The sequence below is a fragment of the Gopherus evgoodei genome, chromosome 7, assembly GCF_007399415.2.
Source record: "Gopherus evgoodei ecotype Sinaloan lineage chromosome 7, rGopEvg1_v1.p, whole genome shotgun sequence".
NCBI classification, from domain to species: Eukaryota; Metazoa; Chordata; order Testudines; family Testudinidae; genus Gopherus; species Gopherus evgoodei.
Window position 1 is genome coordinate 62,876,153 of NC_044328.1, and position 23,536 is coordinate 62,899,688.

At 47.8% G+C, this 23,536-nt stretch overlaps 1 protein-coding gene across 2 annotated transcripts in view; it reads left to right on the top strand.

Annotated features, from left to right (window-relative positions):
- DLG5 (discs large MAGUK scaffold protein 5) overlaps positions 1–23,536 on the top strand; it is a 230,194-nt gene that overhangs the window by 101,021 nt on the left and 105,637 nt on the right. For both annotated transcript variants that reach the window (XM_030568783.1, XM_030568784.1), the window contains exon 3: positions 14,276–14,441. In XM_030568783.1, the coding sequence (XP_030424643.1) occupies positions 14,276–14,441 (166 nt within the window). The remainder of the gene's footprint in view (positions 1–14,275; positions 14,442–23,536) is intronic.

The window sequence follows — 23,536 nt, forward strand, 5'->3', positions numbered from 1 at the left end:
CAAGAGTCTAAAAGACAACAGGGTCATCATGCGGTCCCTCGGGATGCACACCCCCGTGACGCAGCGTAGACCCTTTAGGTCGCAACAACAGCAACAACGTAGGCCGTTTTCCCAGTTCCGCCAGCGGCAGGACCTTTACAGGCGCCGCGGCAGGAACGGCAGGCGCAGACAGTCTGGGAACCAAGGGGGGCAGAACCAAGGCTCCTCAAAACCCCCGCCTGGTCCTAAGCCTTCATTTTGAAGGTGCGCCCGAGGGCGCGGTAACAGTTTCCCCTATGGATCCTTCCCCCCCGTTTTCAAACCGCCTTTCGTTTTTCCTCCCGGCGTGGTCCCAAATAACATCGGACCGCTGGGTCTTAAGCATGGTGCAGACGGGATACCGCCTGCAGTTTGTTTCGTTTCCTCCTTCCCGCCCTCCTTCCTCGTCCCTCTTCAGGGACCCCTCTCACGAGCAATTCCTTCGGCAGGAGGTGCAGACGCTCCTCAGCAAAGGAGCTATAGATGCGGTTCCGGAAAACGAGAAAGGCAAGGGGTTTTATTCCCGCTACTTTCTGATCCCCAAGGCCAAGGGGGGCCTCAGGCCTATCCTCGACCTGCGAGAACTCAACAAATACCTCGTGAAGTTGAAGTTCCGCATGGTATCCTTGGGGACCATTATTCCATCCCTGGATCCGGGAGACTGGTACGCCGCCCTCGACATGCAGGACGTGTATTTCCACATTGCCATTTGGCCGCGCCACAGACGCTTTCTCCGCTTCGTTGTGGGGGCTCTTCATTATCAGTTTGCAGTCCTCCCATTCGGCCTGTCCACGGCCCCGAGGGTGTTTACAAAATGCATGGCAGTTGTCGTGGCGCATCTTCGGCGCAACCGTGTCCACGTGTTCCCTTATCTGGACGACTGGTTGATTCGGGGCACGTCGGACCAGCAGGTCAACAGCCATGTCCGCATGATCACCGCCATATTTGCACGTCTGGGCCTCTTGATAAACACAGACAAGTCCACTCTGAGGCCCACGCAGAAGGTGGAATTTATCGGGGCCGTCCTGGATGCCACTGTGGGCAGGGCCTCGCTGCCTCTGCAACGGTTCCAGACCATGGCGGCGATCGTTCAACGTTTGCGGTCAGCCCCATTGACGTCAGTGAGGACATGTCTAGCCCTGTTAGGCCACATGGCGGCGTGCACTTTTGTGACCGACTACGCTCGGCTCCACATGAGGCCTCTCCAGCTGTGGCTTATCAGTCATTACAGACCGGCAAGGCAACCTTTAGACATGTTAGTCACAATCCCCCAGAAGGTCTTAGATTCTCTCGGCTGGTGGTTAGACCAGTCCGTATTATGTGCGGGTCTTCCCTTTCACCCCTCTCAGCCCTCGGTATCCCTGACAACGGATGCCTCAGATCTAGGCTGGGGGGCCCACCTAGGGACCCTGCGGACACAGGGCCTGTGGTCCCAGGAGGAGGTGGGGCTCCACATCAACATGCGGGAGTTGAGAGCGGTCCGCCTTGCTTGTCAAGCGTTTTGTCATCAGCTTCAGGGTCGTTGTGTCGCCGTGTTCACGGACAACACGACGACCATGTACTATATCAACAAGCAGGGAGGCACCAGGTCCTCCTCCCTGTGCCACGAGGCGATACGACTCTGGGACTTTTGCGTAGCCCACTCCATTCACCTCAGGGCTTCCTTCCTCCCTGGAGTACGGAACACTCTGGCAGATCGATTGAGCAGATCCTTCCTGTCACACGAGTGGTCCCTTCGCCCGGACGTCGCTCTCTCCATTTTCCGGAGGTGGGGTTATCCCCGGGTGGACCTCTTCGCGTCCAAAGGGAACAGGAAGTGCCAAGCGTTCTGCTCCTTTCAGGGCAGGGAGCCGGGGTCGATAGCGGATGCCTTCCTCATCCAGTGGTCAACCCACCTGTACTATGCATTTCCCCCGTTCCCTCTGGTCCACAAGGTCCTCCTGAAGGTGCGCAGGGACAGGGCTCTCGTGATCATGGTGGCCCCGGCGTGGCCCAGGCAGCACTGGTACACCATGCTGCTGGACTTGGCCATAGCCGACCCAGTTCCCCTGCCCCTTCATCCGGACCTGATTACCCAGGACCACGGGACCCTCTGTCACCCAGACCTGCAGTCGCTGCACCTAGCGGCGTGGCTCCTGCGTGGCTGACTGGTTCCGAGCTGCGCTGCTCTACGCCTGTGAGAGAGGTGCTCTTGAGCAGCAGGAAACCGTCCACAAGAGCCACATATTCGGCGAAATGGAAGCGCTTCTCCTGTTGGTGCGTAGAGAGAAATCTCCGCCCTATGGAAGTTTCGGTATCCGAAATCTTAGACTACGTTTTGTACCTCAAAGGGCAAGGTCTGGCCTTATCGTCGTTGCGAGTCCACCTAGCAGCTATCTCCACCTTTCACCCGGGTGCGGACGGTCGCTCCGTTTTTTCTCACCCGACGGTGTCGAGATTCCTTAAAGGGCTGGAACGTTTATTCCCTAACGTCCGTCCCCCTGCTCCAACCTGGGATCTTAACCTGGTGTTGTCCCGGCTCATGGGGCCCCCCTTTGAGCCGTTAGCTACTTGCTCCCTGCTCTACCTCTCTTGGAAAACTGCCTTTCTAGTGGCTATCACCTCAGCTAGACGGGTGTCGGAGCTCCGAGCTCTTGTGGTAGACCCCCCATATACGGTCTTCCACAAGGATAAGGTGCAGCTGAGACCACACCCTGCTTTTCTGCCCAAGGTGGTCTCAGCCTTTCACGTCAACCAAGAGATTTTCCTTCCGGTTTTTTCCCCAAAACCTCACTCCTCAGGCAGGGAGCAGCAGCTCCACTCGCTGGATGTCCGTAGGGCTCTCGCGTTCTACATAGAGAGGACTAAGCCCTTCCGAAAATCCCCCCAACTTTTCGTGGCGGTAGCAGATCGTATGAAAGGTCTTCCTATCTCCTCCCAGAGGGTATCCTCTTGGGTTACGTCCTGTATCAGGACCTGTTATGACTTGGCCCATGTCCCTACGGGCCGTGTGACTGCGCATTCCACCAGGGCGCAGGCGTCGTCGCTAGCTTTCCTCGCCCGTGTGCCCATCCAGGAAATCTGTCGGGCAGCGACCTGGTCATCGGTCCACACCTTTGCTTCCCACTACGCCCTGGTCCAGCAGTCGAGGGAGGATGCGGCCTTCGGAACTGCAGTGCTCCGTGCCGCGACTTCTCACTCCGACCCCACCGCCTAGGTATGGCTTGGGAGTCACCTACCTGGAATGGATGTGAGCAATCACTCGAAGAAGAAAAGACGGTTACTCACCTTTGTAACTGTTGTTCTTCGAGATGTGTTGCTCACATCCATTCCACACCCGCCCTCCTTCCCCACTGTCGGAGTAGCCGGCAAGAAGGAACTGAGGAGCGGGCGGGCCGGCAGGGGTATATATAGAGCGCCATGGCGGCGCCACTCTAGGGGGCGACCTGCCGGCCCACTGGAGTTGCTAGGGTAAAAAAGTTTCCGACGAACGTGCACGCGCGGCGCGCACACCTACCTGGAATGGATGTGAGCAACACATCTCGAAGAACAACAGTTACAAAGGTGAGTAACCGTCTTTTTCTGCTCATAACATTCTGGTTCATCCATTTCCCTTTCTCATATTTAGTATCTTGGTGTTATCTGGCAACTCATCACTGGTGTCCAATCTGCAGGTCTAGGCAGAACTTCTCTACCTTGGTTTGAATAAAGGCAAGTGATCCACGGTCTTTGTGTCTCCATCTTTTTCACCTTGAGTGTTATTTCTGGAAGGCTTCTTTCCCCCAGACTTCTCCATCAGCTTGACTATTCACATGCCTAGTGACCATTCTTGCTGTCCGCTGTTTTCTTTTAGATCAATCTATCTTAGTGCTCAATGCCTTGTTGCTTTATGGCTCCCTGTTCCAAAGACTTTACCAAAGGAATCACTGTTCTCTTTTGTCTGATTTGTTGGATGCCCTGACAGTCAGCTTGAATACATATGGGATACCTATGTATGGGCTCTCCTTGTTTCCCGTGTGTGAGCTGTAGGGTCAGGAAAATGCCATGCATGGTCGTCCCTTCCAGGCGGATCCCACAGAAGCAGCAGTTTCAGCTGCACACGCTGCAAAACAGCCTTCCTCTACTTTGCTTATTATAGTTAGCAAGGTTCTAGGAATTCTTTCTGGACCAACTGATCTATTTCTTCCTTTTTGTGGGCGTCAGTGAGCTGAGACGGTGTTTATCTTTGCATGGATCTTTCCAAAACCCCTCATCTCCCCCCCCTTAGGTCTTTCAGAAATTTTAAGTTTAGTTATTTTCAGTTGCGTTTAAAGGAATTTTTTACACACTGGTAATGTCGGTTCATTTCACTGTGCATTACAAGCACGCAGGTGCCACACATTATTTTGTCTTGTGCATAAACTACATGATTCTTACTGCTTTCACAGTTCATTATGGTCTCTGCCTGTCACAGTAAACTGCCTCTACAGTTCAGTATTGTACCTTTCACTTTCACTTTTTTAATGGACTGTTGCTTGCCTCTACTAATGTTTTACTTTATCTACATAGTAGTTTTCTATTGCAATATTTCTTGTCGCTTGCCTGCTACCTCTTGTTATGCTACTTCTAATGTATGCATCTAAATGGTCCTTTGTCTTTGGGACATGATCCTAGTTTTTTTGATCTTGCTGAAGTGAACTGCTGTTTTGATGTAAACATTTTCTTGAAACAAATGCTACACAAATAAATGACTAATAACTTCTGACTCTTGTCTTTTTTGTCTTCATTTGGCAAGAATCTTTGAGATGTTCTGAGTCATGATTCACAGAACCATAAGAATATTTTGATGATCTGAGTTCCCTTGGTGGTTATTTAGGTAGTAGAGGATGCACAGCATGTGCAAAACTTGCTGAATAATGTCTTTTTGTTTTGGTATTTGCATGTAACAGCTGGCACTTGTTTATAATAATTTTGTGGTAAAACCTGAAGTGAGCATTCTGTTCGATGACCTCAGATTATATTTTAGCTAGATCACACAGGCCCTCATGATGTCACAAGTGTGCATCACAGATATGCAACGTCCATAGAGTGAATGACTGGTTTGTCCTATTTTGTAATAAGTTGATAACATATTCTTAGGAACACTTAGATTTACTACTTCCTCACCAATCAATTCCATTCAGAATTGCGTTACAAAATTGTCTAGTACTGTGGTATTTCCTGGCCAGCTTATGTTTTCCGATTCTGTCACTCATGCATTTGGCCATAGATATTTCCTCTTTTTGGTTCAAGAACTGTGATCAGAGACTTTCATTTTAGGAAATATCAAAGTATGTAATCTATGGAACTAACTTTGAGCAATATTTTGAGGGTCAGCATGCACTACTCTCATTTGATCAGTCATCAGGGATTGTATGTTCTGCATGTAAAAGGAAAAGATTTTTGCAGATTTTTGTAAACCCAAACATTTGACGTCTAATTACTTACAATATGAGTACTTAAGCTCTTTAAAACAGAATTTATGAAGGATACTTCAAAATCTGGATTTTGCTTTTCCTGCTCAAACATTAATGTGAAAAGGTGGATGAGGTAATATCTTTTATTGGACCAACTTCTGTTGATGGAGACAAGCTTTCCAGCTTACAGAGTTCATCTGTCACAACTAAATAGTTTAGCATAAGGAGTTCACATGTTAACATGTGAAGTGTGCAGTTGCAGGATAAATTGGGTTATAGATTGTTGTAATGAGCCATAAATCCAGTGTCTTTACTGAGACCGTGATTTTTTGTGTCTAACAAACTTATGGAATAAGCTCCCAGGCTCACCTTTTGAAGGTGGTATTGCAAGTTTCCTTTGATGAGGACCAAGAGGTCAGATATGGAGTGATTGTTTTGTGAAAATGTAATGTTGTGTGAGTGTTAATGTTTCCTGTAGATTTTATGTATGTAGTATCACGTAAGCAAGTTAATTTTGCTTACAAACCATTCCCTAGTAGAACAATATGGCTATTTCAGTGGTAAGAAGGAAACACTGTTTACCTGGAGATGGGCCAAAAAAGGCGACCTGCATACTGATCGCTTCTTGAGGCTAGATGTGAGCTTTTGTAAGCAGACAGACAAGTTGCACTTGGCAGTAATTGTATAAATATGTTTTGACAAATCTGGTTTGTTTGAAAAAGCAGGTAAGTTACTGAAAGGCAGAATTATTTAGATAATAGAGCTTTAGCCTTTAAACTTGTGCATGTTAAGACCAGTTTGATTGTCTAAAGTACAGAAACGAAACACTGTTGTGTAAAACGTGCAACCAGGTGGAAAAAGAATACAGACCAGTAAGCACAGGTCACTTTCCTTACAGTACGTCAAGATATCAGATGAAATACAAGACTTTTAGCATTCAGCTAGAAAAGTTCCCTTTAAGGGAAATGAAGAGTATTGAATTTTTCTTTAAGGGAAATGAAGAGTATTGAATTTTTCTTATGAGCTAGAGGCTTACTTGAGTTATTTGAAGTATATACAAGTCACACATAATACTACAAAAGGTCTCATAGCATTATTGAAAATGTAAAGTTGTTAGTAAATTGGGCAAATAGAAGCTTTTTTTTTTTTTTAAAACTTCTTTGTAGGGATAGGAGGGGGATGTATACATTATAAATGTACATTTACCCAACGCAAAAGGCATACATGTTTTTGATCTAGACTTTCAATAATAATCATTTTCGCTTTATTTTAATCAATACTTGTGACAAAATTAATGAAGATACTTGAGCCATATGAAAAACATTTTAGTTTTATTCTGCATATTTAATTTTAAAACACTGTGATCAAAACTCTTATTCTGAAGGTATTTGTAGAAGTGACAATTACTAAATTAAAAATAGTAATTGCTTTCCAGTTTTGTGGCTGCGTATCTTGAGAACGTGTCATATAAGGCTAGCTACTGTGCCACATTACTTAGAGGAAACTCGTATTCCTTGTCTTAGATTTTTGACTGTGCACAAGGACATTCTTCTAGTCCAAAGAAGACTGGCCCAGGGACATTGATTGCTGTATCACAAAAGGGGGCAAGAAAAATGAGGTGAAGAAATAGAGAATTCAACATTTCATATGCTTAAGTCCCCAGAGCAGCCTTCATGGGCTTGCTCAGAGCTTATACAATTAATGTCCCAAGTGAAAATTGGCTGTGGAAGTAGGAGAGTGGTCAATGTTTACTTAACAATGGACTGTTCTTGACCAACAGGCTTTTCATGAACATCAGGCACTCAGGTTTTCCTTTTTTTCGCCTCTGGAGTAAGTATTTGTGAACAAGCAGTTCAAGGACATCCCAGTGATCATTACATTATTATTGTTACAGTTCCCATTGACCTTCTAATATTCCAGTGCAAGTGGAGACAGATACGTAGGCTGCTGCAGAAAGAGCTAGTTGCCTAAAAAATGTGCAGCAAATCTATAGCAGAGCTGGGATTAGAATGCATGTTTGCTCTAGGTCTGTGCTTAACCATTAAACAACGCTGCTTCTCAGCATATGTCCACATCATTACAAACAAGAAATAGTTCTGGATCTTTTTTCCCTCCTTTTGTACTTCTCTGTTTATCCCATCTAGATCATTTTATGTACCTGTTGCTAGTTAAAGCAAACCACCAACCTGAAATACTGTTCCCCTCCATTTCTTTGCATTACAAACCCATCATTTTGCATGTAGTTTACAACTGTTATTTTATATGTGTTTGCAGTATTGTTGTAGCCATGTCGGTCCCGGGATATGAGAGAGAAGGTAGGTGAAGTAATATATTTTATTGGACCAGCTTTTGCCGCTGGGTGGTACAAGCTTTTTAGGTAGAGGTCTGTGTAGCTTGGACGCTTGCACCTTCCACCAACAGAAGTTGGTCCAGTAAAAAATATTGTGTATGAGTTGTTATCCTCTCCAAAATGATGCTGAACTTTTCATCGGGATTGGAAAATCCATCTCAAGGAGATGGACCTTAATTTTACTCAGTGGTGACATTTGTGAATTTGTTAAAGATGGATTTGGGGAACCTTATGAGTTGAGGTAGGGATGTGAAGGAGGCTCATTTGCAAATCAAGTTGAAAATAGTCCAATGAGCATTCAGTTTAGGGGTATCTGTTTCTGCCCTAGATTGACTTCAGAACAGTTCTCGTGGTTACTAGTTGTTCCATTTTTGTTGTGACAGTACTAAATTGTTACCTGAAATATTTAGCTGTATATTAATAAACATGCAGTATATAAATAAACTGCCTGAACAGCTAGACCGGGGCTTGGCAACCTTTCAGAAGTGGTGTGCCGAGTTTTCATTTATTCAATCTAATTAAGGTTTCACGTGCCAGTAATACATTTTAACGTTTTTAGAAGGTCTCTTTCTATAAGTACATAATATATAACTAAACTATTGTTGTATGTAAAGTAAATAAAGTTTTAAAAATATTTAAGAAGCTTTATTTAAAATTAAATTAAAATGCAGAGCCCTCCCAGACAGGTGGCCAGGACCTGGACAGTGTGAGTGCCACTGAAAATCAGCTGATGTGCCGCATTCGGCATGCGTGCCATAGGTTGCCTGCCCCTGAGCTAGACACTCCAGTAATCACAGGAACACACTTGAGCAAGGTGCTGTACAAACTTAGGCCCTGATCCAGTAAGTTCCTTCCGCATGCATAACTCAAAGCATAAGTTGTCCCATTGTAGTAAAGTCACATATGTATTCAGGTACCTTTTTCTGTCTGGGCCACAGAGTAGAAGGGTGATCTCTGCCTCAGAGTGTTCACAGTCTAATGAAATTAGTTGACTTGTTTGTTACAATATTTTAAAAAGCTAGTTGGAATAAGCCATGTAGCTGCTGCTTGCATACTTGTGTTGCCACTCCCCATGATGTACCTATTTTGGTGACCAAAGACAAAGGGATCAGATCTTCAATACACTGGGACAGCGGGTGAAGTCCTAGCAGTATAGGAATATGGGTCACAATGACATGCATTCAGTTCAGTCCATTTGCTTAGGACAGCAGTTCTCAAACTGTGGGTCGGAATCCCAAAGTGGGATGCAACCATGTTTTAATGGGGTTGCCAAGGCGGGTTTAGATTTGCTGGTGCCCAAGGCAGAAGCCCGAGCCCCACCTCCCAGGGTAGCGGTGCTCAGGTTACAGACCCCCTGCCCTTGGTTTTGGTTCTCCCCACCCAGGACTGTTGGGTTTGGGCTTTGGCCCTCCCCCACTCAGGGTGGCATGGCTCAGCCTTCGGTCCCCCCTCCTGGGGTTGCGTAGTAATTTGTGTTTTCAGAAGGGGGTCACAGTGGAATGAAATTGGAGAACCCCTGTCCTAGAACATGAACAGTTGAAATATAGCCTCTGTACCACATGCAAACCATGGAGAACTGCAGAGAGTTTATAAAGTAAAACTATGGGACAGCAGAGATACTGCCAAACTGAGTTCTTACACAACTATCTTCGGTATCTAGATTGTTCAATGCCCTGAAATCAATAGGAGTGGGGAGTGTACCATAGGGAATCATGTGATGCTGAATCTCCAACTTAAAAACATCAGAGAAAGAAGACACAGTGGGTTCTTGTAGAGCCAAACATATCTGCCTTTTATTATTTCTAACCTAGCAAAACCATACAGTGCATTGGATTTCTTCTTACACTTATTTTTTTTATAAATTCATGGTTTATCTTGTGGCAGGCACAGGCTTTCTTATTGAACACCAAAAGGGACTGTTCTTTATGGGCTTGTCTACATCACAAAGTTGCAGCGCTGGTGAGGGGGTTACAGCGCTGCAACTTAGGAGGTGTACACATCTGCAGGGCATCACCAGCGCTGCAACTCCCTGTTTGCAGCGCTGGCCGTACTCCTGTTTTGTCTCGGGTGTAGAGGATCCAGCACTGGTGATCCAGCGCTGGTAATCAAGTGTAGACACTTACCAGCGCTTTTCTTGACCTCCGTGGAATAAGCAGGTATCCCAGCATACCTGAGGAAGCGTCTGGTAATCAAGCAGGTCTCCTTCCCCGGTTTGCAGGGGGGTTCGGGGAATGCGAGAGCAAACCGCGGCGAAGCTGGTCTCCTTTCCCAGTTTGCTCTCCCGTTCCCCGAACCCCCATGCAAGCAGGTCTCCTTCCCTGCGGTTTGCAGGGGGGTTCGGGGAACGCGAGAGCAAACCGCGGCAAAGCTGGTCTCCTTCCCCGGTTTGCTCTCGCGTTCCCCGAACCCCCGAGCAAGCAGGTCTCCTTCCCTGCGGTTTGCAGGATGGTTCGGGGAACGCGAGAGCAAACCGCGGCGAAGCTGGTCTCCTTCCCCGGTTTGCTCTCGCGTTCCCCGAACCCCCGAGCAAGCAGGTCTTCTTCCCTGCGGTTTGCAGGGGGGTTCGGGGAACGCGAGGGCAAACCGCGGCGAAGCTGGTCTCCTTTCCCGGTTTGCTCTCGCGTTCCCCGAACCCCCGTACAAGCAGGTCTCCTTCCCTGCGGTTTGCAGGGGGGTTCGGGGAACGCGAGGGCAAACCGCGGCGAAGCTGGTCTCCTTCCCCGGTTTGCTCTCGCGTTCCCCGAACCCCCGAGCAAGCAGGTCTCCTTCCCTGCGGTTTGCAGGAGGGTTCGGGGAACGCGAGAGCAAACCGCGGCGAAGCTGGTCTCCTTCCCCGGTTTGCTCTCCGCGTTCCCCGAACCCCCGAGCAAGCAGGTCTCCTTCCCTGCGGTTTGCAGGGGGGTTCGGGGAACACGAGAGCAAACCGCGGCGAAGCTGGTCTCCTTTCCCGGTTTGCTCTCGCGTTCCCCGAACCCCCGTACAAGCAGGTCTCCTTCCCTGCGGTTTGCAGGGGGGTTCGGGGAACGCGAGAGCAAACCGCGGCGAAGCTGGTCTCCTTTCCCGGTTTGCTCTCGCGTTCCCCGAACCCCCGTGCAAGCAGGTCTCCTTCCCTGCGGTTTGCAGGGGGGTTCGGGGAACGCGAGAGCAAACCGCGGCGAAGCTGGTCTCCTTCCCCGGTTTGCTCTCGCGTTCCCCGAACCCCCCTTGAAGCCGCCCAACAGCGCTGCAGTGTGGCCACATCTAACACCACTTGCAGCGCTGGTTGCTGTAAGTGTGGCCACTCTGCAGCGCTGGCCCTATACAGTTGTACTAATACAGCTGTAACAACCAGCGCTGCAAAATTGTAGATGTAGACATACCCTATGTCTAAGCATGTATTGATTCTGCTCCCAACTATTTCTTGTTATATTGTGTTGGGTAAGTCACCTAAACCAGTGGTTTTCAAACTTTTTTTTTTCCTGGTGACTCAGTTGAAGAAAATTGTTGATGCCCGTGACCCAACGGAGCTGGGGATCCAGGGTTTGGGGTGGGTGGGAGGGGGCTCTGGGGTGGGTGGGGATGAGGGGTTTAGGGTGCAGGAAGAGGCTCTGGGGGAAGCTCAGGGCTGGGGCTGGGGCCGGGGCTTACCTTAGGCAACTACCTGTCAGTGATGCAGTCGGGGTGCTAAGGTAGACTTCCTGCCTGTCCTGGCACCATGGGCTGCAGTGCGCCCCGGAAGTGGCCAGCAGCATGTCTGGCTCCTAGGCGGAGGCTCGCAAGTGGCTCCATGCAGCTCTCGCCCACAGGCACCACCCCCAAGCTCCCATTGGCTGGTTCCTGGCCAATGGGAGTGCGGAGCCAGTGCTCAGGGTAGGGGCAGTGATCCTAGGAGCTGGACCTGCTGCTAGCCACTTCCGGGGTGTAGTGTGATGTCAGAACAGGTAGGGATTCGCCTGTCTTAACTGGGCAGAACCACCGATGGGACTTTTAATGGCCCAGTCGGCGATGCTGACCATATCCATCACAATCCACTGCCTTACATTTCACTATCCGGTACTGGGTCGCGACCCACAGTTTGAAAACCACAGACCTAAGCCAACATTTTCAAATTGCCGTTGATTTTTGTTCCCTCAGTTTTTGTGTGCCTTATCTGAGAGATGGTGGGCATAATTTTCAGAAATGCTGAGAGTCCATTGATTCATTTGAAATTGTGTGGTTAGCTCTTCTGAAAATTGGAAATACAATGTCTCAAGTAACGCACCCAAAATCAGTAGCATTTTTGAAATTTTTGTGCCTCAAGTTGCCTATCCTTAAAATGGTGATAACTACTGTGCCAAATTGGCAGCACTATTATGATGGGTCCCGCGCTTTGCCCTCTTGTAGGGAGTTCAGGGTGCTGTTTATCACTCTTGAACGGGAGTATCAGCTGTCCCACTAATGTCCTAGAAAACAGGAGTGGAGAGGGAGGGACCCTGGCCCATCCTCTGCTCTGGGTCCCAACCCAGGGACAGCGGCGAACCACTTGAACTAGTGATTCCTTCCCCGGGCTACTTCCTTCTCCGGCCCTTCAGCTTGTGGGGCTTCCTGCTCTCTCTCCGCTTGGGCCAAGTTTTTCCCAACCTCTTGTGTCCGTAGAGTCTCTCTGCTCTGCACAAGCCAGGTTTCCCTTTACCTACGGTCTTGGTCTTCTCGTCTGCCATGGCACTTCTCCAAACTGCTCTCTGCTCCAACACCAAACCACTCTGCTTCCACTCCTCCAACTCTCTGATTAAAGCCGGGGGGGGGGTTATCAGGTGACTGGCTTCAGGTGCTCTAATTGGCTTAATTGGTGTCAGGTTATCTAATTAATCTTTAGCAGCCTCTCTTCCCTCTACAGGGAATAAGGCTCTTATCATCCTGAGGCTTACATATCTCCCATCTATCATTCTCCTGCTGCCTCTGGCCATGCTATATCATACTGTCTACCTTGGTAGTGTGCTTTGAGGGCCTCAGATGAAAGCAGTTGTGATTATAATACAAGCACATCTTAACAAGGCTTCACTTTAAAATCCTTCATCTGTATGTTATTTTAAAAAAAATTATAACTTAGGCAAATTGTCAGTTTTTGTTGTGGAAAACTGCATTAGAAAATTACAGAATTACAAATCTCAACATAGCTCTAGATTATAACTTCTCATCTGTGACCTGCATCTAAGATTAGAATCTGACAAATTAGCTGGCAGAGCTAAAATTATAACTGAATTTAATGCCAGGATGTTTTGAAACAGAATATTTCAAATTAACAAGTCTAGGCTGGAAGTTAACCTCTTCTTACAGTGACCTGATCCATGGATGTTTATAGCTATCTGAAGGAATGTACACCATCAGTCACTGCTGAAATTTAAATAACATGAGTGATACAGCCATCTAAACCTGATGTGTGACAACCCATTTGGGAGGCTGTCATGTAATTCAGCTTGATAAATATGTGATTGATTAATTTTAGAAAATAATATTTAAAATGTAATGCAAGATAATTTTCATATGTACCTTTTGATATATATATATTTTTAAAGGCATATTTCAAATGTACTGGATTGATCTGTTATATAATGGGGTATTGAATTATTTTGTCACTCAGTACAGGTATTACATACCAGTTTCTTTTTGAATGTTAAAGTTGTTATATAATGTTTAATGTCTTTATGGGTTTTTGTACCATCTTAATCCACAATGTTTGGGTATAGATTCTATCCTGGCAGCTGATTTAGTGAAGCTTGAGAGACTGTCTCAAAATATCTCAGGCTTTCCATGTTTTATTTTGGGCTTATCCTGCATCATCAGTGGTGGCAAATAGTTAACTAAAGGTCAAGTTATTTATTTTAAAGAGAGTGTCAATTGTAATACAGTACTTTGCAAAACAATGAATGTATATAGTTAGGTTAAGTGTGTGTGTGTTGCTGAAAGTGGGGTAGAATTCTGGAGCAGCTGCATTTTTGTTGTTCCTGGTGTAGATTAGCAAAGCTGCTACATGCACTGATGGACCTTATTCCAGTTTCATCCATGCAATAGGCTTCGCCATTGTCAATAACATCTTTGCCCATAGTAGGGATTTGCAATACTGCAGCCACACCAGCAGCTGGCAACCAGTGTCTGTAATTGGGATAAATATCCAGTGTAGACAGAGGCCTCTCTGTGTGCTGCTACTTATTTCCCATAAAATGCCTTGCACTTCTGTCACCTTGACTTGTCAACAAAGTCACCAACAAATATGTAAGGGCCTCGATATCTTGCAAACCAGTCTGCATTTTCAGATCCCTGCACCCACTCACAGTCTGAGTGAGTTCATTGGAGCCTCATGAGCCAGCATGCAGGACTGCAACTTGTTTTTTTTGTTTTTTTTTTTTTAAACAACAAAATTCTTATGCATGTTTTTTATCCATTTAGCCTGGCTAATTATAATGAAAATATATTATTCGTTCAAGCCTTGAGAAGTTATCTGACAATCTAATCAAAATGTTTATATTCTTATCAGGTACGACAGGCAAAGCATCATCCCCACCACCTGTCTTAGACACAAGGCAGATGAATGAGAAACTAGAGACTATTTTATTTCAGCTCCGCCAGGTTACACGCGAGAGGGATGAGTTACGCAAGCGCCTTGCACTTTCATCTCCTGGATCAACCTTTGATGACTGCAGGTAAAAAAAATAATAATAATAATAAAAAAAATTAGATTGCAAAATGTGTTATACCACTCCCAGAATGTATACACCTGGCACTAATATTTGTTGCTGACTCGTGGATGGTGAAGAGATATAGCTTTGTAGTTCCTGGGTGTTACCTCAACAAAAGACAAATGTCAAGTGCCTATAGAAGGGCATTTTTCCAACCCACTTTGCTGTTGGGTTCAAATGAACATTGGCAGCTCTCCAGTCCATGGATATTCATGTATCATTGGGTATGAGTCCATTCTCCACAGACATGAGTGTCCTCTCACCACTTACCTTTGTAGTTTTTGTGGGGGCTGCGACCAACCACAAGGTCCTATGTCATCTGGGGAACAGCCTTCTCCTAACTTCTTCCTGGGATCGTCAGGGGAAACTGGGTGACCACATGTAGGATTGAGAGCCACATATTACTGCCCATTGCTTCTGAGCTAATGATTAGAAAGAGAGGGGTGAACATCTCTTCCACTCCAAGAGTTCTGCTGTGAGAGTATATAAAACACTTGTAAAACCCACTTGCCCACAGTGAGTGGGTTCCTTAGGGCTGGAAAGTCACTTGCTCCTTCCTTGGAGAGGAAGGGTGAAGAAGTCATAGCTAATGTTATTGAGGAGCAATGGAGAAAGTCAGTGGGCAGAATGGATAGAGCTGCTTCTGTTTACAAAGCAAAGGAGAGGAAGCCAAGGAGCAGAGCAAGATCCCAACCACTTCTCTTTGGGAGTAAGAGAGGAAGCCAGCAGTTTTCTGTGTGAGAATAGGGCAGATAGACTAGCAGCAGCAATAAAGCCCTCCATAGAGATATGGCCCAACACAAAATCCCTTGTAGGAAAAGGGGGCTCCCCAGCACTAGCTTACTGGGGATGGAGGATATACTGATTGTGGGGGCTGCACACTATTAATGTGCAACTCTCCATCAAGCAATGCTGGGCACACAAATTTAAATAATTAGTGCCACCCCCAATAAACTAAGCCTGGGCCACCCCAATATTCATTGTTTTAATTTGAAAAGGGGGCTGCCTAGCAATCCGTTGTTGTTAGGCGGGAAGCATTAATTCATCGTGTGGGGTCTCCAAGGGAGGTGAATGGAGATGGAGAAAGGGTTGGTTTGTTTTGGAGGAGCGAGGATGTGAACCTATAGAAACATGGGTTTGAAGGACTATGCTAGTAGAGGTATTTTCCACCATCACTAGTAGACTCAGTCCTCAGCATAGTACTTGTCAGGGAAATATGTTGAGCCCTGGAGTAAATTAGTCCCATGGCCACTGGATGCTGAAATGCATTTGCCAAGCACAGGCTTCCTGGGAGGCCTGAGGCAAATCTTAGTCTGTGCCTCAGTTTCCCCATCTGTCAGTGTTGATGCCTATTGTTATGGGGTCTCTACTAACCTGAGTATTAGAAGCAAGACTGTTAACTGCAAACTTTAAGTCCCTCTGAATGTGGTCAGGATTTGAACCAGTGAACTGGAGTTGAAAGGCTGTGTTTTCCATTACTAATCTCTGAGCCAGCCATTCTGCCTACCTCACAGGGGTGCTATGAGACTTACTTAATAAGCATTAAGCCCTTTGAACTTCTGTCACATATTCTATCAAAGGATATCCAAAGTGTTTTTGTGTGTCATTTGGCCAAATCCTGAAGTTATTAAGTTTTCACTTAGTCCTTACTCAGGAAGAACTCCCATTTGAAGCAGACTGAGTTTGCCTGATTTAAGGATTTGGCTGCTTGACTATTTTATAACAATAATTTATTGTAATATAAGTCAGGATATTATTATAAGATTCTGTTGGGCTTTTAGAATGCCAAGTTTTTTTCTTTGTTTTGAACAAGAGATCAATCCACTGCTATAGCTGCAGGAAATGTGTGCAATGGAAAATATATTTATAAGCTTTTCACAGTCTTAAGAACTACTTTTTAAAAATAAATATTGTGGTTGACCAGTGTTTAAACACCCCATATTAAAGAGGGATAGGTACTAGCTTCCAAACAATTAAAGGGATTTCAGAAATAGGAAATGAATAGATTTGAGTTGATTTCACTTTCATTCTTTAAAAAAAAAAAATCTCCTTGATAATACTTTTAATTTTCATTTTCCAGTCCTTCCCCATGCAAAACTCCCATTGATCTCTGTAGGACCCCAGGGTTGAGCCCAGACAGTGTAAGTAGAGCTGTGTGAATATCCATTTTTTCTTCTTCGAGTGATTACTCATGTGTATTCCACAATAGGTGCGCGTGCTCACCACATGCACCAGTGCTGGACGTTTTCCTCCTAGCAGTACCAGTAGGGGAGCACCCTAGCAATCCCTGGAGTGACACCTCCATGGCGTGGTATAACGGGCGGTATGCACTCCCCCCACCCTCAGTTTCTTCTTGCCATGAGTGAAGGTGCTTTGGAACTGCTCTGCTGCAGCTTTAGTGTAGCTCATCCCCAAAACTGCTTTTTCATTCAGTGTACGGTACCTGTACTTAGGTTAGGTTAGTTTAGTTTAGTTTAGTTTAGCTAGTGTGCCCGGGCCGGGGCATGCCCCGTGCCGCAGATTTTAAGTCGTGTGACACTTGTAGGTGATCTGTGCCAGTGAGTGATCCATGCACGGCCTGTTCATGCTGTTTGAGGGAACCTATCTCAGTGATCGCTGCAAGATTTGCAAGTCGTTTAAGCCTCAGACCAAGAGAGAAAGGGACATTAAGCTCCAGTCTATTCTGATGGAATCAGCTCCAGCATGTGGCTCCTAGTCGGCATTGCAGTATTGGTGTGCAGCAAGTCTTCAGTGCCATCGACTAGTCGGCACTGCTCCCCGTCCACGGGGCATGCCAAGAAGGCTAGGAAGAGGCCTTCTTTGCTGCAGCTCTGGAGTAAACCCAGGACAGAGGCTAGACCCATGTTGGGCAGTCCTCGATCCCCACAGCTGCTAGGCCTCTGACTCGAATGGAGTAGCCCGGCCAATACGGAGCAGGCCTCCCTGGATGTCCGGATGCCCTCCACATTGGAGCACCGCTGATATTGGCCCTGCGCTCCAGAGGCAAGCTGCTCCTGAGATCTCCACAGTCACCCCCAGCTCAGGACCAGTCTCGGTTGAGAGAATGTTTCTGATGCCATTCGTTGCCCAGCGACCGTTCAGGATAGAGTCCATGTGGATCGCCCTTGACACCCACCAGGCTGTCTGGTTGGGTTCTGTCTGACCGAGACTCTTCGCACTGCTCCACCTCGAGGAGTGAACACCGATGGGACCAAGGCAGACGACACCAAAGGTCCTTGTCTGAGGGGGACAGGGGCTGTGGCAGCCAGTCACAGCATAAATGTCAACGTCATTCCTGTTCGTTGTCCCACTCCAGGATCCCGCCACAGCACCGCCACTATGGCCCCGGGCGTCAATCACCTGTGTCTCGCCTTCGCGGGTCCACCCGCCGAAGCCAATCGCGGAGCAGTTGTTACTGATGGTACTGGTCCTCCACATTGGGATTGTGGTCCGATGGTCGGCATTGCTCCCAGTGCCACTGCTTCTCCTGGTCCAGGGACAATAGCAAGTCACACATCAGCCTGGCCTACCTTCGTAGTTGTCCATCAATGGGCCAGGCCAAACAGCCTCAGAAGGACTATTGGCCTCCCTCTCCAGACCTCCAAGGAAGGAGTTGGTGGGACATACATCCTTGCCACTGTGCCCAAAGACTGACCAGGTGGTGGACCTTCTGGTGCCGGTGGACACACAAAGTACCATGCCGGTCTCTTCACCCTCCCTGGATAAGGCGATTATGGCCCCTCCTCCCTACGTCCCACAGAAGGACTTTAGGGCCCACCAAGAACTCTTTAAAAGAGTGGCATCAAGCCTCCACCTCCAAGCAGAGGAGATGGAGGAGCCTTAGGACTCCCTGTTTAATGTACTGTCCTTCTTGGCATCAGGCAGGGTGCCCTTCTCTCTCCATGAAGGGGTGGCAAAAATTTCAAATGCCCTGTGGCAAACCCCGTCCTCATTGGCCCCTATCTCTGAGAGAGTGGAAAGCAAGTACTTTGTACCCGCCAAGGGGCATAAACACTTATACATTCACCCTGTTCCTAACTCCCTGGTGGTCAAGTCAGTCAACCACAGGGAATGGCAGGGCCAACCAGCCGCTACCCCGAAAAATAAAGATTCAAGGTGGCTGGACTCATTTAGAAGAAAAAATTTGTTCGTCCTCGAGCTTCCAGTTACGGGTAGTGAACCACCAGGCTCTCCTGGGCCGATATGAGTTCAATCTGTGGGGCTCCCTGCTCAAGTCTGAGGACTCCCTCCAGGAGCGTGACAGGAAGGAGTTCAAAGCGCTGGTGGAGGATGGCACAGCGGCTGCCAGGGCAACCCTGCAGGCAGCTTCGGATGCAGTGGACACGGCTGCATGGTCCGTGGCCTCCATGGTGTCCATGAGAAGGGCGTCATGGCTCCTGCTCTCTGGGCTGTCCAGTGAGGTGCTGACCTTTCTGCAGGACCTCCCGTGTGATGGCAAAGCTCTGTTTGTGGAACAAACAGATACAAAGCTGCAAGGCCTGAAAGACTCCCGCACGACAGTCCAGATTCTGGGTCTCTGTGTTCCAGCTCTGGCTAAACCTAGCAGACTCCTGCTCAGGCCACCCATTCAAAATACGAGACTGCTTATAAGAAGTCGTGGGGCTATAAGAGGCGCCCCCAAGAGACAGTCTCTGCCTGCCCTCCAGCCTGGGTCCTCCAAGGGTAAACAAGCGGGGAAAAGGTGGTTTTGATGGGACACCCGGGGGCGCCCTGCCAGTTCTTATCAGGGATCCACCCTCAAAAAAGTTTCCCTTCTCCAATTGGTTGTGCGCTTTCCTCCTGGAGTGATCACAGCTGACCTCTGGCCAATGGGTCCTCAACACCATCTCCCGGGGCTACACCCTCCAGTTTACTTCTTCGCCCCAACCCCCATCCTTCCTGGGGAGCCCCTCATATGAGGTTCTGCTCAAGCAGGAGGTGGTGCAGTTCCTGGGCCTAGGAGCGGTGGAAGTGGTACTGGGGAAGTTCATAGGCAAAGGGTACTGCTCCTGGTATTTTTTTATCCCAAAGGCCAAAGGGGGCTCAGGACCATCTTGGACCTGCGAGGCCTGAACCAGTATATGGTGAAGCTCAAGTTCCACATGGTCTCCCTGTCCTCCATCATCCCCTCCCCGGATCCCGGGGACTGGTACGCCGCCCTCGATCTGCAGGACACATACTTCTACATTCATATATTCAAGGGGCACAGACGCTTCCTCCGTTTCACGGTGGAGCAGGAACACTACCAATTTATGGTTCTCCCATTTGGCCTGTATGCTACCCTATGGGTATTCACAAAATGTTTGTCAGTGGTGGCGGCCTACCTCAGGCACTGGGGAGTGGGGGGTCCAGATCTTCCCCTATCTGGATGACTTGTTGGTCAAGGGGAAATCTTGGTTGCAGGTGTGGGATCATGTGGCACTTCTTCTGTCCATGTGCACCACTTTGGGCCTGTTGGTAAACAATACCAAGTCCACATTAGTCCCAGTACAATGCATAGAGTTTATTGGGGCAGTCCTGGATGCCTCATCTGCAAGAGCCTCCCTCCCACCGAACAGGTCTGAGACTCTGAAGGGGCTCATCAACACAGTCACAAGGTTTCTGGTGACAGCCAGAGCATGCCTCCAGCCCTTGGGTCACATGTCAGCAGGCATGTATGTGGTCCGTCACACTAAACTCAGGATGAGGCCTCTCCAGCTCTGGTTGGCGTCGGAGTTCTCCCAAGCCAGGGACAGAGTGGACAAAGTCCTCCCAGTGCCCGAGCCAGTGATCACCTGCCTACGGTGGTGGTCCTCCCCGAGAAACATGCTCCAAGGGGTCCCGTTCAGAGGCAGGACCCCGTCGCTCAAACTGGTGTCCGACGCCTCGGACCTGGGATGGGGAGCGCAGGTGGGGAACGTTCAGACTCAAGGTCTGTGTTCAGCTCAGGATCTGGCCTTCCACTCGCACCTGGAGGGCCGAGTGGTCAGGGTCCTCATGGACAACACAGCTTCGAGGTTCTACATCAACAGACAAGGTGGGGCCCAGTCCTCTGCCTCTGCCACGAAGCCCTCAGGCTGTGGGAATTTTGTATAGCCAACAATGTCTGCTTACAGGCCTTCCATCTGCTGGGCGCCTGGAACGCGTGGGCAGATCGCTTGAGCAGGGACTTCTCCTCTCAGCACGAGTGGTCTCTCCACCCAGAGGTGGTGCACAGACTTTTCCAAGTGTGGGGAACTCCCCAGGTGGACCAGTTCGTGACTCGGCAGAATCATCGCTGACCCCGGTTCAAGGTGTGGTTGCTCAATGGTTAGGTGGGGAGGAAAGGACGTGCTTGGAAGGGTTTCAGCGTGTCCTCCTAGAAAGCAGGCAGCCCTCCATGCGCTGAGCTTTCTTGGCAAAGTGGTCTCGGTTTTCCAGATGGGTGGATGAGCGGGGTGTTTCCCTGGTGACCACTCTGATCCAGCTTATTGTGGACTACCTCCTTCACCTTAAAGACCAGAGCCTGGCACCTTCGTCAGTCGAGGTGTCCCTGGCAGCCATATTGGCCTTCCATGTCCCAGTGCAAGGCTACATGGTATTCTCCATGCTATGAATGGCCGATTCTTAAGGGGTTGGATTATCTCTTCTCGTATGTTAGGCCCCCAGTCCCACAACAGGACCTAAACCAGGTGTTGCACAGAGCCCCCATTTGAGCTGCTAGCCATGTGCTCCTAGTCACACCTCTCGTGGAAGGTGGCCTTCCTGGTTGCGATCACGTCGGCTAGGCTGGTCTCAGAACTCAGGGCCCTGACCTCTGAGCCCCCGTCCACGGTGTTTCATAAAGATACGGTCCAGCTCTGCCCACACCCTTCCCGAAGGTGGTCTCCATCTATCACATGGGTCAGGACGTTTTTCTGCCGATCCTCTACTCCAAGCCCCATGCATCCAGTGAGGATCGCCGCCGCCACACACTGGATGTGAGACAGGCTCTGGCTTTTTACCTGGAGCGGACTAAGCCGTTCAGAAAGTTCTTGCAACTGTTCATTGCCTCGGACAAGTGCATGAAAGGTCGGCCAATCTCCACTCAGCAGCTCTCCATTTGGATCACCTCGTGCATGCGTACCTGTTATGACCTGGCGGGAATCCCTCCACCACCAATTGTGAAGGCGCACTCGACTAGGGCGCAGGCCTCGTCGGCTGCCTTTTTGGCCCATGTCCCCATCCAGGATGTTTATAGAGCTGCCACTTGGTCTTCAGTTCACATGTTCACCTCGTATTATGCGATTGTCTCTCAGACCAGGGAGGACGCTGGGTTTGCTAGGGCTGTGCTCCGTCCTGAGAGTTTGTGAACTCCTTCCCATCTCCAATAGATATAGCTTGGAATCACCTATTGTGGAATGCATGTGAGCAATCACTCAAAGAAGAAAAGACAGTTCCCTTTTCTGTAACTGGTGTTCTTTGAGATGTGTTGCCCATGTCCATTCCACATCCCGCCCTCCTTCCCCTCTGTCGGAGTTGTCTGGCAAGAGGCATCACTCCAGGTTCACTGGGGCGCTCCCCGAGGGGTACTGCTAGGGGAAAAACTTTCAGCACCAGTGCACGTGGCAAGCACGCACATCTATTGTGGAATAGGCATGAGCAACACATCTTGAAGAACACCGGTTACGGAAAAGGTAACTGTCTTTTTCCCCCCGCTTCGGTGGCCAAACCAAAAAGAAAAAGTAAATAATTATAACATTGTTTGACCCAGAAGGACACATTTTGTTTTATTTTTTGTGGTTTTGCCTCATTTCCTTTTTATTTAAGAATTTGAAGTACAATTCATATGAAAAATTATTTCAGGTGAAAAAGTTAAAACGTTTTTAAAATATTGAAACAGTTTTGTTTTTCAGGGTTTTTTTTTTTTTTTTTTTTTTTTTTTGACAGAAACAATTTTGTCAAATTCTTTAAACGTTTTGGTCAACCCAAATCTGTATGTGTGTGTGTGTTGAAAAAATGTTCTGTCCTTAAATTCTCCCCCCCCCCCCAGCTCTTAATGTAAGTGTTTTTTTGTTAGCTTTTATTATACCTGTGCTTTTCCTTCTGCTTGTGGGTGTAAAACGGATGGTATTGACAAACTGAGATCCTGGCATGTCATGATGAGGGGGATTAAAATCACTTCTATACAAGTGGAGTATGCTGGAAAAGGGGAGTGATTGCTTCAAAAGTAGGTACTGCCATGCCAGAGAGTGCTAGCTGAACTGAGTTCCGAGTTGCCACACATTTAGCTCCTGAAAAGAGCAAAAGCAGTGCTGTCTGATACTTGGCATCCTGCTGGGTAAAAGCAGGGTTGCTCACGCTAAAGTAACATCTGTCAGTGACTGTGTGTGCATGTACATATGTTGTGCAGCATGTACATGGTGGTGTGGCCAGTATTTGGCTAGAGTTTATGCGTTGAAGGAGTATGTTACATGCTTACAGGTACTATTCTAATTGCCCTTATTAATATTTTTTCCTTAAAGAATTTGAAACACAAAAATGAAAGCTGCATTTGAGAGCTGACAGTACATTATGTGTAGTCTTGTAACAATTACTGCACGTAGAGGGGAGATAGTAAATGTAAACATTTTCAAGCTGCTGGGAGATATTACCAGCAATAGAGGCACTGATTATTCATCTTAGTTTGTATTTCCTTGCTAATGTGACCAGGTCCCAATTTTGCCGTGATGTATACCGAAGGCAATCCCATTGGAATCCAAAGGGAGTTTCGGGGGGGGAGGTATTTAGTAGAACCTCAGAGTTACAAACAACCTCGGGAATGGAGGTTGTTCATAACTCTGAAATGTTCATAACTCTGAACAAAACGGTATGGCTGTTCTTTCTAAAGTTTACAACGGGACAGTGATTTAAAACAGCTTTGAAATTTGTGCAGAAGGAAAATGCTGCTTGTAACTATCTTAATTTAAATGAAACAAGCACAGAAACAGTTTCTTTACCTTGTCAAATCTTTCTTAAACTTTCCCTTTATTTTTTTAGTATTTTACTTTTAACACAGTACTGTCCTGTATTTCTGTATTTGCTCCTCCTCCTCCCCCGGTCTCTGCTGCTGCCTGGTCATG